Here is a 15,914-nt window from a genome sequence, read left to right as displayed (position 1 = left end):
TGCGCCAACGCCCGTATGGATATTTAACTCTTTATTTATGTATGTATTTGGTTCAGTGCAAATTAATTTGATTTCAATGAGTTTTGATATGGACCGGTATAATACCGAATAGCGATCCATGATAGCTGCCTTCATAATACCGTCATGTAATTAACATATGCCAATGAATGGAATTATTATTATGAGCATACATTCCCTACAACGGTTTCCATTTGCGATGAAACAGTGCAAATTATTTTGCACATTTACCTGGAAAATGATTCATTTTAAGTACATTAATCTTAGGAATGTAAGTTTTATGTATCTAGGTCATGCTTAATTGATAATTAGAAGATACATATTTTTAAAAATAAACGTTTTTACTGTCTGCAGTAAAAAAAACATTAATACTCAGTCCATTAATTTAACCGTATTATGTACAAGATGCCAAAAAAATTCAACGATCTTTTTAATAGACTTTATATTAAACACCTGGTCAACAAAAAAAATTGCAATTCAATTTAAACAAATGTCAAAATATGAGATTCTATACATTTTAATATACATATACATTTTTCATTTTTTTATATTTTTTTATTTTTATTTTTTGCACCACAACAGGCCAGGAGGCCTAATTACAGTGGTGAATTACATCACAGAGCACCCATGCTTGAGAAAAATCACATTTTAATTTTTGTGTTCTCACCGGGAATCGAACCCGGAACCTTCCGTGCGTGAGTCAAGCGTCTTGACCACTACACCACGGAGGCCGCCATAATAAAAAATCCTATTCTATTTAATTATATGTTAAATCAAATTAAAATTACTGATGTTTCTACCGTGAGCGATCTGGGTGTTTTGTTCGATTCGAAATTAATATTTATAAAGCACATTATTAAAATATCTAACAAAGCTTTAAAATTATTACGATTCGTACCTAGAACCGGAAAATATTTTATAAATACATTAAAATATCTTAACACATCTCTAGTTAGAAGCCAACTGGATTATAATTCTACGATCGAGTCACCTTATCAAATCGTTTTCTCAGATTCGATTGAGAGAATTCAGAATAAGTTTCTTAGATGTATTAATTTTAAGATGGGTTTTTCTAGTAATCAATTAAATTATAACAAAATTTTAGACTCTCTAAAGTTAACTGAATTGCAAGAACGAAGAACATCGACCAATCTTACGAATTTATATAAAATAATAAATCAATGTTTGGTACCCCTGATCTAATTTCATTCTATGTACCACCTAGGTTAAGCAGAACATTTACAATATTTTATTGTCAAAATTCTCGAACGGTAGCTCAATATAACTCACCTTTTTTTAGATTACAGAATACCGGGAATGAATATGCATCATATTTTAATATATTTAGTTTATCTTTGCCTAACTTAAAAAAATAAAGTGACCAACATATTTCTATCAAAAAGAGCAAATCAACTTCAGGAGATTGGGTTAGAATAGTTATAATTTGATTGATCAATGTATTTTGTTATTGTATAATTACTTTAAAATATGAATATTTATCATGATTGCATTTAAAAAAAATATTTTGTACCATGATTAATATTCCGCAAAAATTATTAAAATTAGTCAATGCACTTATTAACTTCAGCATGGACACAGATACAGTTTATATCATTTCTGAATACCTATTTAAGAAGTAAACGTATGAGGATTAAGACAATAATATATGTGGAATCACAAAACATAGCAATAAATATCCCGGGTCTTTCAATCGATCGGTTTGTGTATCGAGGCCAACAGTATTTATGGAAACAGCTTTTCATAAAAATTTATAGGGGACTAATTTTCCTAGACCCCAACTGAAGTACATTTTATACTGGAACTGAAAAAGTATGTGCTTACAAAGATTTACCTTAAGGTTTTATATAGTCTTACCATTTTAAAACACCGTTCTTTCAAAATCGTGCCATTTAAAAACCGAATGAAATAAACTTAAGACAAAAATATCGTTTCATAAAAAAAAAAATATCAAAAAAAATACTTAAAAGTTTTGCATAGCTAATAAATTATAGAAAACAAATTAGAAAAGAAATTTATAAAATAAATGAAACCGGAACATTTGTCTTTTAAAAGAAATAAAAGCATTTTAAATTTCACCAATTTTGTTGTATTTGAGTTAAACTCGTTGAAAATGGCCTGTAAAATTAAATATTTGGGTAAATTATAAGAACGCAAATATTTATTCTCTAAAAAAATAATAATTTCAAAACGTTATAACTCAACTCTACTTACCATGTACATATATATTATTGTATTTTTCAAGTTATATGTAAAAGGCACTTTTATTTTAATAAAGTAAAAGAAATATTAAAAATATTGAGATCCTGCATTGGAGCATTTTAATACTCATACAGGATATTGTAATATTGCTTTAAAAAAATGTAACTCAACAAACAAATAATAAATAAGCATATTTCTATGTATCTCTGTGCTTTAGTTTTTTTCTTTATTGATGCAGCTGTAAAATGCAATGTCAATGAAATGGTAATATTCAAAAGTCAAGAACTTCTTTTGCCGCCATTTTTCGTGACCTTTTCTGAACATCAAGTCAAATGTATTCGGGACTGGTCGATTGTTTATTCATAATGGCGGCACATCTCTACAGCTCTCCTGATGCGTTCTAAATTCTAATATTATTAAATTTGAATCAAACTGTTCTTCCTGGAAATGATATTATTCCTCCGAAGAAACGTTCTAGAATACCAAATTCGAAAGTAAATGTTTAGAGCGGGAAGTTTGCACTGTAGTGAAATTTTTCAAATTTCGTATTTTATCGAATAACGCTTTGGTGCATAAAAATAACTTACCTTGTTTTCAATGTAATTATTATTGTGGTTGGATAATTTATAAAGCGCAATTTTGAAAAAATCATCTCAAGGGCGCCGTGCAATAAATAAATATCCCAGCAACTGTAGAGTGCATAGATGGTTGTGGTTCTGGTTTATCTTTCACCAATAAAATCCATTTTAACTATAGGAGATAGGAGCCTAGAATACAGTGCATCTTGGAGTTACAGAGCGCATAGACGGTATGGAATCTAGCTCTCAATTTAATCATTTTTTAATATGACAATAAAGTTTAGTGTTTTAACGACACAATAAAATTTAAAATCTGAATTTTTTATATTATAATTACCTTTCCGTACCTAATGGTGCCTGAGGCACTGCATTGGTACATCAATCTCAGCATATATTAATATTTGTTTGTTACATGAAGTTATTCTTGTGTGGAAACGCCATTTTTAATAAATATTTCATTTCAACCATGTCAGGAATGAAACCCGAGATCTCTTGAATGGTAGGCAAACACGCCGAACATTACACCACGAGGTCGACAAAAAATACTTACTTATAAAAATAGTAGTTAGATTACGACAAGTCTTGCAACTACTGATCGCACGGATGATTAAAATTCTAAACCCCTACGTAATTTAGGTATTCGATAGTTGATGACATTTACATATTGAAGATTGATAACCAATTGTCTTGCAATTACAAAACGCATAGACGAGTGGAATTCTAGCAAACTGTATTAATAAATTTACAAAAAATAAACATTCAGCATCGTGGTAAATATGACACGTGTTCATGCTAAAAAGTAAAAAATAAAAAAACAAACTGAAAAAGCAAGTATGTTTATTTTCTATTTCAAACCTTTATACCTATATATAATTATAATGCTTCATATCTTTATGAATTAATTATTAAGATATAAAAATATGAAAAATAGTTTTTCGATCACTTAAATAGATACAATTTCATAATTATTATTTTTTCACGTGTACCTATTCCCCGAAATTCAGCAGACAACCTTGAAATTGAATTGAAATTGAATTGAATTGAAAATAGCCTATAAGTAAAAGAAAATATACACTATTAATCTTTATTTTAGAAAATTGGCCCCTAACCTCTACAGTAGTGAAATATTATTGATATTTTAAAATGACTGTAACTCAGTCGGTAAAATAAATATCTTGAAAACTATTTATTTTTCTTTGTCGAATCGTCCATAGATGTCAAAATTAATCAAATTTTTGACAGTTTTTGGGTTTTATAAAGAAATAAGTACTTGGTCCCAACCGTGGGGTCATACATTTTTTAAGCAGGATTTTTCCCGCTCCACACGTGGGGCGGTATGCGCCAAGAGGTTAATTGAAGTACTTTTTTTAAATAATTTGTATTGAAAAATTGATCTAAAAATCACAAGGTCAGTTTAAATTTCTGGTAGAAACCTGGTTGAATTATGAGAACTCAACAGTCAAAATCCAAAACAAGTTGTCAGTGTGTCCTATTTTTTTATTTAAATATTTGAATATTGGTAGGTACTACGGAATGGTTATATGCTCTGTATACACAACGTCCGGCGGCGATCTTTGTGAGATAAATTTGTTTGTGCTATTCGTTTGCGCGGGAACTAGTCCCGTGATTTCCCACACGACTTGTAAAATGCTTTAAAGGACATTTTCCCCTTCATCTTGGCCAGACCCCCTGTTTACCCTGTGATCCTGATCCTGTATGACACACGAACCCATCTGATTCAATACAATAATTCATGGACAGAGCGAGACCTGAATTTTTAAACTCGCCTATGGAGAATAATTTCGCCGCCGGAGTGCGATAGTAATAAAAAATACTTTCTTCTACGCTATTTACACGCCAATTTCACCTTTTTTAGCTTTCAATTTGTCGACTTGTGGTCGAACCGTTTTGGGGTATACCGAATTCAATAGACATATGCTTTTCTACGTGTCTGTATTGAACTAAATTAGATGAACAAATGACAATAGAAATGGAGAATATTTTATGGAAGGAAATATAGAAGTCTAAGTATTTAAAGAGTATATTACTTGTCATTCACCTGTTCACTATGTAACATTCACACCTGTTGATTTTAATGAATAATGATAAGAAATATTTTTATTTTAAATGTATTTGAAGCACTAACTTAGTAGTTATTCATTATAATAAAATAAATATTTAACAACTTTGGTTTTAACCACATATTTAAAAAAAAAAAGCTTGTGTAGCTTTGAAACCGGTCGGTAGAAAAAATAATAATAAAGTGGTTAAAAACAATGTAATTTTATATTTATTTTATTAGAATAATCTAATCTGACGTTATTAACATTATTTTTTGGTGTGTGTATTTTTTGTACATACACAAATCTGGATTTCTCCCGAGGGGGAGTAGGTATGTTGTTAAAACGTAAAGTGGCCACTCAACCCAGCCAATGATAGGTCATAAGCCCTGTAAACGCTCGAATATCGATAATCCTGAATTTGAAAAAAAAAAAAAAAAAAAAAAAAAAAAAAAAAAAAAAAAATTTCTACCTCATCTCTGTAGGAATATTGATAAAAAATATGACGTTATTAAATTTACAAAATTACTATAACGATTGTGGACTATTGTGATACAAGTAAACACAGTTTTTGCTACCATTCGAGTTTGCAATATGATCATGAAGATGAATGAAAATATCTGACAAAGACCTTTCATACAATTAGACAAACTCACAGTGAAAAGGGCAGTGAAAGTAGTATGTTAAATTTAAATGAAAAAGCGTTATTCAAAATTAAAAATTTCAAAAGAGAAACGCATTTACTGACAAAGAAAGTTGTTCTTTTTTAATGAAAAATATAAAAAGACTTACAGTCTACAAAACGGTGGAAAAATGTGCTTTCACTGTTGATTTTAGTGAAAAAATATTGGTTTAAAAAAAATAATTTTTTTTAAGTAAAAGAGTTGAAACCATTTTTTTGTTGAAGAGATTCATTTTATTGAATTATTTCACATACTAGGCCTAAACATAATTTGTAATTTTTCATACTTCTTAGACCAGTTGGTATTGTTACAATATTTTGAGTTTCTCCAAATTTTTGTCGATAAAGTAATGAATTTCACCTCCTAGGGAGTTATTCATTGTTCATCGTAATAATTATAAGACATAGCCTACACAAATATCAATTCGTCCCAACTCAACACAGGACTTTCGTTCCATGGAGTTGGGACTTGTGTCTCAATAAATGTTAACACATAGAGACAATCAGTGGTAATGCATTGAAGATGTTAGGGTTTGTTCTGGGTACTGCCAGGGTTTTCGAAAATACCCGCGTACTGAGAACTCTTTACAACTCCTTGGTGCGAAATAGACTCGAAAGTGGCTCGATGATAGAGAAAATCCAAAACAAGTTTCTGAGAAATCTCTACATGAGGGAGTGCGGGTATTATCCTTGTCTCTACCCGACCGAGTTTCTCTAGGGTATGTTTGGCTACAGCAGTTTAGAGACTAGAAAGAATGTGTATTTGACTACACATTTTTATCGATTGTTGCGCGGTTATGAATTTAAGATTATGATGAGCATTGGTTTGTATGTTTCTGATAATTACCTAAGACAGTATAAGCATAGATTGTTTCATATTCTAATATACAGAACTAACCTGCCGATAGTTATGCCTATTAGATGGGCTACCGAAATTATCAACTACATGTTCAAGCCCTGTGTACGCTTTTTAAGCATTGACATATTTAGGTGCTATCTGACATATTACCAATTAAAAGAAAACAGAGTCTAAAACTCATCGTACAATACGGTGGAATTTTTTTTTTTTCCAAGTTCAAGTTCTACCCACAATATTTCATTTCAGTGCTTAACCTCTGCGTGAAACCTTCGCATAATAATGGAACCATAATATTTAAAGATTTTTTCAAAGTTAATTTTATGTTCTATTTTGTTACAGGTTTTGTGTAGGGGACAGGTTCTACCTGTGTGAGAATAAGATCCTTTGTGAATACGATTACGAGGAGCGTCTTGTGTTCGCTAATATGGCGTACAACCCTCCTCCCCTAGCGCACCTGAAGCGGCAGACAACTCACCTACCCCCACCACCGGTAAGACATAAAAAAATATTCATTTTAAATTGATAACATTTTTTTTTAAATTGCTTCCCACATACGAATTTTATGATTTTAAAGAAAAACTTTGTTCCTAATCTTATTTATACCAATACATGTTTTTACCAGCGATTTTATTATTACGAGGTATTAGAGAAAAATTAGTGAACAATGTTTTGAGTATGTCCAAATGTTTGTAGACAGGGCAATTAAGGTAATTAAGATCTCAATTTATTGTAACGCAAAGGGAAAACCGTAACATTTAGCGTTCTGCCTGTTTCAACATCTATATTTCTTCAATTCTTCATCAGTTGATCATTGTGAAATTAAAGAGCTGAAACCTTTCTGTTACGAATGATATTTTGTCCGAATTATTTCACCCTCATACTAGGCAATATTTTTCTATGTTCCCTTCTATAAAATGTTCTTTATCTGTGCTTTAATATACAATTACAAATAACTCCCAAGGGGTTTAAGTTTAACGTTGTGCACACAGTGCTATATTGGTATAATACAGTGATATTATTACTCAAAAACATAACCCTGACACAGCACCAATTACGTACACAACACAATATATAATACATTTTCTGAACTGGACAACAAAATGTGACGAGAACATGTATAACACGTGACTCCATTTGTGTTGGGATCTCCATAGTTTTGAATAAGGAGTGTGGTTTATGAAGCAATTTGTGTAAAATGTAGTGTTTGTTTTTTATACATTTTTTTTTCTAAAAGAGGCTAAATATTATTAATATAGGCCAAATATAAAAGGTTCTATATTATTATTGGACATGAGACTCAGCTTCCGCATAAATTGCTAAATATTTATCCGCGTTGATATCGCTCCGTAAAAATCGTCTCGTGAGAACGTTTTTTTACTTCACGCTCGTTTTGAATAAATCTTTAGATTAACATGGTTTATGTAATGCACAGATAGAGTAAAAGATTGTACTTACAGTTTTATTATCTTTTATTAATACAAAAGATACAATATATAAACTTAATATAATAGAAAATGGAATTACTTAAAAATAACTAAAGGAATCTAATTTGTAAAACGTAAAATAAAGCAGTTAAGAAAATGTATAAAATCGTAACAATTAAAATTAAATCAAGTTTTTGTCTAAAGAACGTGTGTCACCCAACATAGCCAAAACGCTTCCCTCGGTGTCCGTCGCTCGGACCTGGCGCACGACGTCGCGTGTGACGTCTATAGTGTTGCCATAAATGCATAGACTTCTTTATTCCCTCCTTTAAAATGTTCTTCATGTCAGTTGTAATAATTTTTATTAATAACTCCCAAGGGGGTTAATTACAGTTCTTGTCTACAAACATTTGGATGGACTCAAAATATTGTTTATTATTATTTATTTTTTTAAATATTTTTTTAACATGGTATGTTATGTTTCGTAGCCGTTTCAAAAAGAAAGAACTGTAGTTTGATACGTCCCTGTTGGTAATCAAGTTCTGTATTCTGAATTTGGGATTTAATAAAAACTTTAAATAGCGTTTTATTATATTCCTCGAGTATCTCACATAAGCATTTACCGAACTTTATAACTTTATCTTTCAATGTTTTATTTGTACAGCAAAATAACACCAGCCTGCCGCACGCCCTGATGAACGGGCACGGGGGCGGCGCGAGCGCGCGCCCCCCGGGAGACATGAACAACAACATGTCCCAGCAACAGGGTGCGGGGGGGCCCAACGGAACTCCCGGCCAGGGGGGCTACCAGCCCGGGCACCTGGGGCCCAAGGGGGCCTCGCACGGCCTCGGCATGGGCATGGGCACGCCCAGCTGAGACCACTGACGCGCTCACCAGACCAACCAACCCAACCAATATGGTCTGTTCAATAATCGAGGATATTATTACTAAATAAACAATAAAGACATAGTGACTTCATTTAAAATAGATTAGGGCCCCGAATACAATGAGAATGTTTACCGATGATTGAGAATTTTCTATTAAAAATTGTATCTGTAAAATAAAAAATGTCTCTTTGAGATTCACAGTACCGACTTCGACTCGGTTATATGATCAATAGCAAAAGTAAAAAATCAAAAATAGTTAATAGTAAAAACATTTTTTTAATTCTATGAATAATCTTTAAAAGAAGCACGGCATTCATCCGTCTTTTGGTAATGGAGTTGCGGTTAAGTGTCAGTAATAACAAAGCAAACCTAAATATCTCACATGCTCGTTTCTTTAAGTGCGAAAAATATTAAGAAATGCAGAAACATAACTTCATTCAAAACGTTAAAGTTATTTTTACTATGACTGCTGATTTCACTTTTACAAATGATCAAACAACCGGCGCTGAGTAATCAAACTAACATTTTTTCACAAATATAGAGTTCTTTGGAAAATTCGTGTTTATTTTATCGACAAGCATCGGTAAATTTCTCACCTTCCTATCGGGCAGCTGGTCTCAAGCCCTTGTCGAGTACTAACTTGTAAGATAAAAACAGTTACTATATAAAAGTGTGGACATATGTATTTACGTAAATACAATAAAAAAGAATATGTTTTTGAAAAGAAAATTCGAAAATCTGGAAATTTCTGCGTGATTCTTAATCAATAAGTCAAATTAACTATAAAATACGTACTACCCTAATTAAAGGTTCCGATTGTTCCAAACTAATAATTAAATATCTACGTCCATGTACGTTTGCATGTTACAAACTTGGTATAAAGTACGTCTAGGCATAGTGGTATAATGCGGAGGGGAATACCATCCTTATTTTAATAGTAGAACAGGCGTAACTTCATACCATATTTATAAGTAAGGCCGAATATATACCATACGTGTATATAAAACATATTGTCGGTGATACTGCCATACCGCGCAACCTTTATTTTATTAAAATGTTTTACTGAAATAAATTTGCTATAGGGACTAAAAGCTGTTGGTTATGAATTATTTATATATTTTTTTCTAAATAATGATAGGTTTTTTCTGATACTGCAGCAATATTTTTGGTTAATTAAAATCGTAAATCGATTAAAAACTATTTTTTTATTTTATTTTATTTATACATTTATTGCAAAAAAATAATAAACATACTTAATAACAGGGAATCTATTTAAAACCAATTAATGTAAAATGAAAACTGAGTGTTCTCTGTTTATGATAGTCTCCATCTAACATGGTACAGCCTGTTCTAAGATGGAAATGATCTATCTTTAGAGCATAAGTAGTTTTATACTAATAAAACAATAACATAAAAAATAAAAACTAAAACTACTTAATTATAAATGCCTAGCTAAACTATAATAAACATATTAACAGAAAGCTTTTTTTAGATCCCGGCAATAAAAATGAATTGAAAGTTACGGGATATTGCAGTACCACCGACGATATGCGAATCCATTAATATATTCAAACACTACTACTTAGACAACACATGCACACGTACATATTTACCTGCAAGTGCATACATACTTTCATATAAAAATGAATATTTATAAAGTATAAAAAAATACATTACTTCAATTCCAAAAATACACTCTCCATGGTTAACACCTGCGAGCTATTGCATATTTATTTTCAAGTTTGAAAGATTTGAAATTAATACGTGTCCAACTTTTATCGGCTCCATAAATACGATTATTCATAATAATTGTAAATTATGTTGCGAGAATTTTAAAAACCTAGAAATTTATAGTATTCCATTTTCAAGAACCTTATCGTCAGTGTGATCCAATTCTTTTGAATATAACATTTTCTAAATATTGTTAAAAATGTAAACATTGCGTCATATTTTTTTTTTTTAATCGCCAAAACCATAACTTACGAACAGAACGTAACGTGAATGGAAACAATATTATTCCGAATTTGATTCTATAAATTATGTAAAAATTAGTCAAAATCGAGTTTTTTTTCCACATGTATTAATAACTATTGGCATTTTATTTAAAAAATAGGCTGCAAATAAACTAATAACGACGATAAAAAGTGTTCTGTAATAATTTTCTGCTTCGTGTAAAAATTCATTGAATCTCAATTTGATTTTAAACTAATTATCAGGAATAATTAATGAAGTTTTAGTCGCAGTCATAGAATTATGAGCACACAAAAATCAGTATTATACACGTTTGAATCATTAAAAAAATCATTTGAATCGTATGTTTAAAAGTCTCGTACAAAACATGTTTTGATATTACTTTTACAATCTTTGAATAAATATTTTTCTCATTAAAATTAATTACCCCAGAATTTGTAATTTTTGTTTTTTATTCATTCTACAGTTGATAATTCAACTTTTAGCTTATTTAAGTACCATACATTGATAATGATATATTCAGTATTCTGGTGACATTTATTTCAATTTTTACATTAAAAAAATATAAACGAAATCTGTTAAAAACGTAATAGAAATTAATTATCAACAATAAATACAACCTGTCAATGATCAATTTAATAAAAAAGTAAGTTATAAATAAGTGTTCACAATTTTTTTCATTTATGTTCTCAGCAATACATTAATCGTATTCAGACTATCATTTTAAATTAAACTCATTCATTTTATTTTGTAAACTCAATTGCGGTGGTATAAATCGAAATATTAACACAAATCACAATTCATTTTAATTAATAATCAATTCAAACATTGATATACATGGACATACATAGATATGATTTTTAGTTGATATTTCCGTTTGAATTTCAGAAGATTTATCAAAAAAGTAAATCATTTTGTAAATAATTGTAAATATATGTATTTTTAGGATATGTGAATATGTATAATGTAAATTAAGACTTTGTGTACTAAAAAACATTCCGTATAAAATTGGTTCGTAAAATTTAATTAGGTATATTAAATTTTATGTAGAATCAATTTAATATTCAATACATATGATAAAAAAATAGTATCAATAAAAACGTGGTAAATTATGAATGTATAATGATTTTTTTCCATTATTTTATTATCTTAAACTAGGTTAAAGTTCTATGTTATTCAATTGGTTCAAAGGATAATATGTGGCTTACTGCGAAAATATAAACAATATTGACAATATCATGCTACAAGAATATGCTGATATTTTTCCAGGATATTAAATCTTAGTATAAAAGATGTTCAGACTAGTGTCTGATTTAACATATTAAATTGGATCTCAATATTAATCAGGCTTTTAATAATGTGCCATATTTTGTTAAGTTTATAAACTCAATTAAGATGTATAGTATTCTAATTATTTGTGTTCTAAAAAATAAAGTGTAAATCAACGAATTATTTGGAAAGCAATTATAATTGTTTTTTAAATGGCTCTTATACTTTTATATTTTCTCAGTTTAAGAATTTTATATGTTTAGTAATATTCTATTGTTATATATTATTATTTGTTACTAGAGTGTACATATATTAGGTTATGTTTTAAACTATTGTTAAAAAGTTATCCAATTTACTGTTTATTATAAATTATTAGGATTTTGATTAATTATTAAAGTTTAAGTCTACATGTAAATATACTTAGGAATATTTAAAATGAAAAAAAACAGCTGGATAGGTGAAGTTAAAAATGTGAATTAAACGATTGTAAATATTTTTAATAAAATTGCAACCTCATTATATACCAAACCAATGATTAGACCAAAGAAAAAAGTAATAAAGAAATACATGTATTATATTTTCTTTTTATTTAAACCTTGAATTAGATATCACACATGTATGTAATATTTGCCAAATTTTTATTTTGAACCTTTACTTCGGATTTCATAACACTACCATAGAACCAAAACCGTACTCTACATAGAAACCAATAAAAAAAAGGTTCTTTCTTTTTAAAACCAATACACACATGTATTCCACGTACTATTTTATTTATATAGGCGTCAAATTATTAACCTTCTAAAATTACCTATTTTTTCGATCGCTCTTCACATCATTTTCTAAATAAATTAAATTATGGAAACCATTTCAACTTCTATTTTTTTAAATTAAGGGGTAATCAAATTCATTACCAAAGATACCACAAAACATAAAAACCATAAATGTAAATAATCCTGGACATTCCAAGAAACACTATAGGTACAAAACCTGTTAAAACAGCATTTATTTTTTATTCATAAGTATTCTACAACCCTAAAAAATGCCTTTGAAATTGGTAACAAGAACAAATAAAAGAATGATGTTATTCTTATTTTTCATAATTAAAATAAACTAAAAAAATACAGAAATTTTGAAGAATAATGAATTTTTCAAGCACAAGAAGTTTTTCCTTTTTTTGGAAAGGCACACGATCTGAATACTATAACTTGATAATTTCAAAAATTGGAAAATAATTATTAAATTGGTCAACATTAAAACAAATTTCCTGCTGAGGAGGACTCTTAAACTAATTCTGTAAAAAAAATAATCGTGTAGTATATTAACAAAAAATATGTACATATATATACATATAGGCATGTTTGTATTATACAAATAAAGAGACATTTAAAGAATTCAACAGAATCAACGAAATATTTCAGCGCTAACTAAAAAAAAAATATTCAACTAGTGGGGCAAGTGGCCATGCGGAATGTTGAGTTTCTGTTGAAAAGGAATCGAGCAGTAGGTTAAAAGATCATATTAGATGAGTTTAAATTTCCTCCTTCCTGGATGCTTATATCGAAAAGGTACGTTTGTACATTTACGGGCGTTGAACACCTTGAAAGCTAAGAGGGTTTCCTGTACAATTTAATGCAAAATATCATAAAACCCCTCTGGAGACGAATTGCATTAATAAGGGTTTCTAGGTGTTGAACGACTGGAAATGCAACATCAGTTGGTCACCGCCCGAGGTGAATAGCTGATATATTTTTTTTGAAATACACCTCATGGATTGTTCTATGACTAGTCAATAGACTGGAGGGCTGGAAGCTGGCTTTACGGACCTTTTCACTATCTCGCAAGTATAAGGTTGGCGCGGCGGATATCGGTAAGTTGTTGCGGGCATAGCGGTAAAGCTAATGTTTGCAAGGAGAACGGTGCTGTCATCTAGCAGCCAACATGTGTCGATGGATGACGTCATTAAACATTTTCTGTACAAACCAATGGCACTGATTTTCTAGAGAATGTTGATTGTGAGCAGAACGTCAAACATCGGTGCCGCCATTAACATGACGGCCGTCATAGCGGTGCAAACAGTCTTCGAACGGTTTTTCGTGCAGCGGTAAACATTTTTTCTTGTCAAAGCTGTTGGTTTTGAATCGGGTTGTGGTCCCGTGGCTAGTGTCTCGGACTCACGAATCAAAAGTCCGTGATTCAAATCCCACTCCACCCCAACTTCATTCCCATTTTCTAATAGTGAGTTATTTACAACTCGTTGAAAATGGCCATCAAAATGAAATATTTGTGTTAATTAAAGGAACGCAAATATTTATTTTTCTAAAAAAATGTATAACAAATTATTAAAAACGTGAGGTGGACTTAAGAAACTGATGAAATGTTGAATCATTTTGTTAAAAATCACAAAGCTTTATTGAATGTTAAGAGCGAAGACTATGAAAAAAACCCAGTTAAAATAAAATATCTGTAGAAATATTAGGACGACACTTGAGATATTAAATACGCACTGAAATGTAAATAACAAACAAATTATATGAATAATAAAAAATGTTAATTTTAAACAAGAAAAATGTTTAACATCTATAATATCGTTTTCTATATCAAAACGTTTTTTACAATGACATTAATTCTACGGAATTTATTTTAACATTTTGACAACTTACTGAAAAATATAACATATCGGGGGCAAATTTTCAACCTAAAAGTTGTCGCGGCCGCCAGATAACGACACCGCTTTTTTTTATTTATTTGCGCCGCGATTATCAACGTTATCTTTATAGGTACATATCGAGACTGTAAAAAGTAAAATTGATATTTTTTTACGAAAATGTATATATTTGTCTGAAAATTCAAAATATCCTTATCGGTAATCTGTAATTGAACACGTTTAGAAAAACATTAAAATATATTCTATTTTTATACCAAATAACTGATTTTACTTTGTAGATAAAATTGAAGATGAGTTTTAATTTTCCATTAGAATACGGGCCCTGGACACCGTTAAGACGGGCATCTTATTATGCCTACCGCATCACAACATATTACGGCCGCTAGATAATGGCACTGCTTTCCTCTAGTTCTCTGGTCGGCGGTCAAATCTTTACTGAATCTACTCGGAAAATGAGATAGGTAAAACATGCGGTTTTTTATATGCTGTAAATGCGGGTAATTTTATTCAATTTAACATAAACTGACATCGGCCCAACCATAAACACTCAATTTGAAGTAAATAGTTATTAGTATTATCTTATACATTGTTTCGTTATTCCTTTATTTAATAAACGATACTACGGGTACTGAACAGATATAAGCAACTAAAGTTGACGTCATTGTGGCGCAAAATTTGAAGTGTTTTTCCCGTATGGTGGAGGTATAATAATTCAATAGAGAAATTGTATTTTACTAAGGAAAAAAATCAAGTTTGAACTATAGTTGAACTTGGTTATAACGAGGAAGACGGTACTGACTGAATTTGCTCGTTAAGACCATTAGTCGTTATGTTGAGGTTTCCTAGGACAGCGGTGCCCGTATCTTAACGGTCGTAGTGAACTGTGATGCGGTGGACGGCCGTCGTAACGGTGACTAGAGAGTGGTTTTATTTTTCGACGGTGTTAACAACATTGTTTTCCTCGGAAACCACTCTCTAGTCACCGTTACGACGGCTGTCTACTGCATCACCGTTCACTACGGCTGCATCGCCGTTCACTAAGATACGGGCACCGCTGTCCTAGGAAACCCTAGCTTTATACCAGAGAAAAGTTTTTTGAAACACAATCGCTATTACATATTGTCACTACTGAAAATTATAATAAATTCTTACAAACATACCATTTTCTAAATTCCCAATTCATATAAATAAACATTCGTATTTTTTGCAATGATAACCATGTGATAAGGACAGAGAAAACTTTTTACACACATCGGTCTATTTTACAAATAATTATTATC

The 15,914-nt window shown here is 30.4% G+C and overlaps 1 protein-coding gene across 2 annotated transcripts in view; it reads left to right on the top strand.

Annotated features, from left to right (window-relative positions):
- The window catches only part of LOC148273060 (LIM domain only protein 3-like), a 133,076-nt gene extending 123,618 nt beyond the window's left edge, over nt 1–9,458 (top strand). For both annotated transcript variants that reach the window (XM_088239204.1, XM_088239205.1), the window contains 2 exons: nt 6,757–6,907; nt 8,506–9,458. In XM_088239204.1, the coding sequence (XP_088095330.1) occupies nt 6,757–6,907; nt 8,506–8,718 (364 nt within the window). In that variant the 3' untranslated portion in view covers nt 8,719–9,458. The remainder of the gene's footprint in view (nt 1–6,756; nt 6,908–8,505) is intronic.
- The last annotated feature ends 6,456 nt before the right edge of the window (nt 9,459–15,914 follow it).

This window comes from Micrasema longulum, unplaced genomic scaffold (assembly GCF_059751315.1).
Source record: "Micrasema longulum isolate JH-2025_06_02 unplaced genomic scaffold, ASM5975131v1 h1tg002093l, whole genome shotgun sequence".
Taxonomy (NCBI): Eukaryota; Metazoa; Arthropoda; class Insecta; order Trichoptera; family Brachycentridae; genus Micrasema; species Micrasema longulum.
The sequence above is the reverse complement of the archived record's forward strand: the minus strand, read 5'-3'. Positions and strand labels throughout refer to the sequence as shown.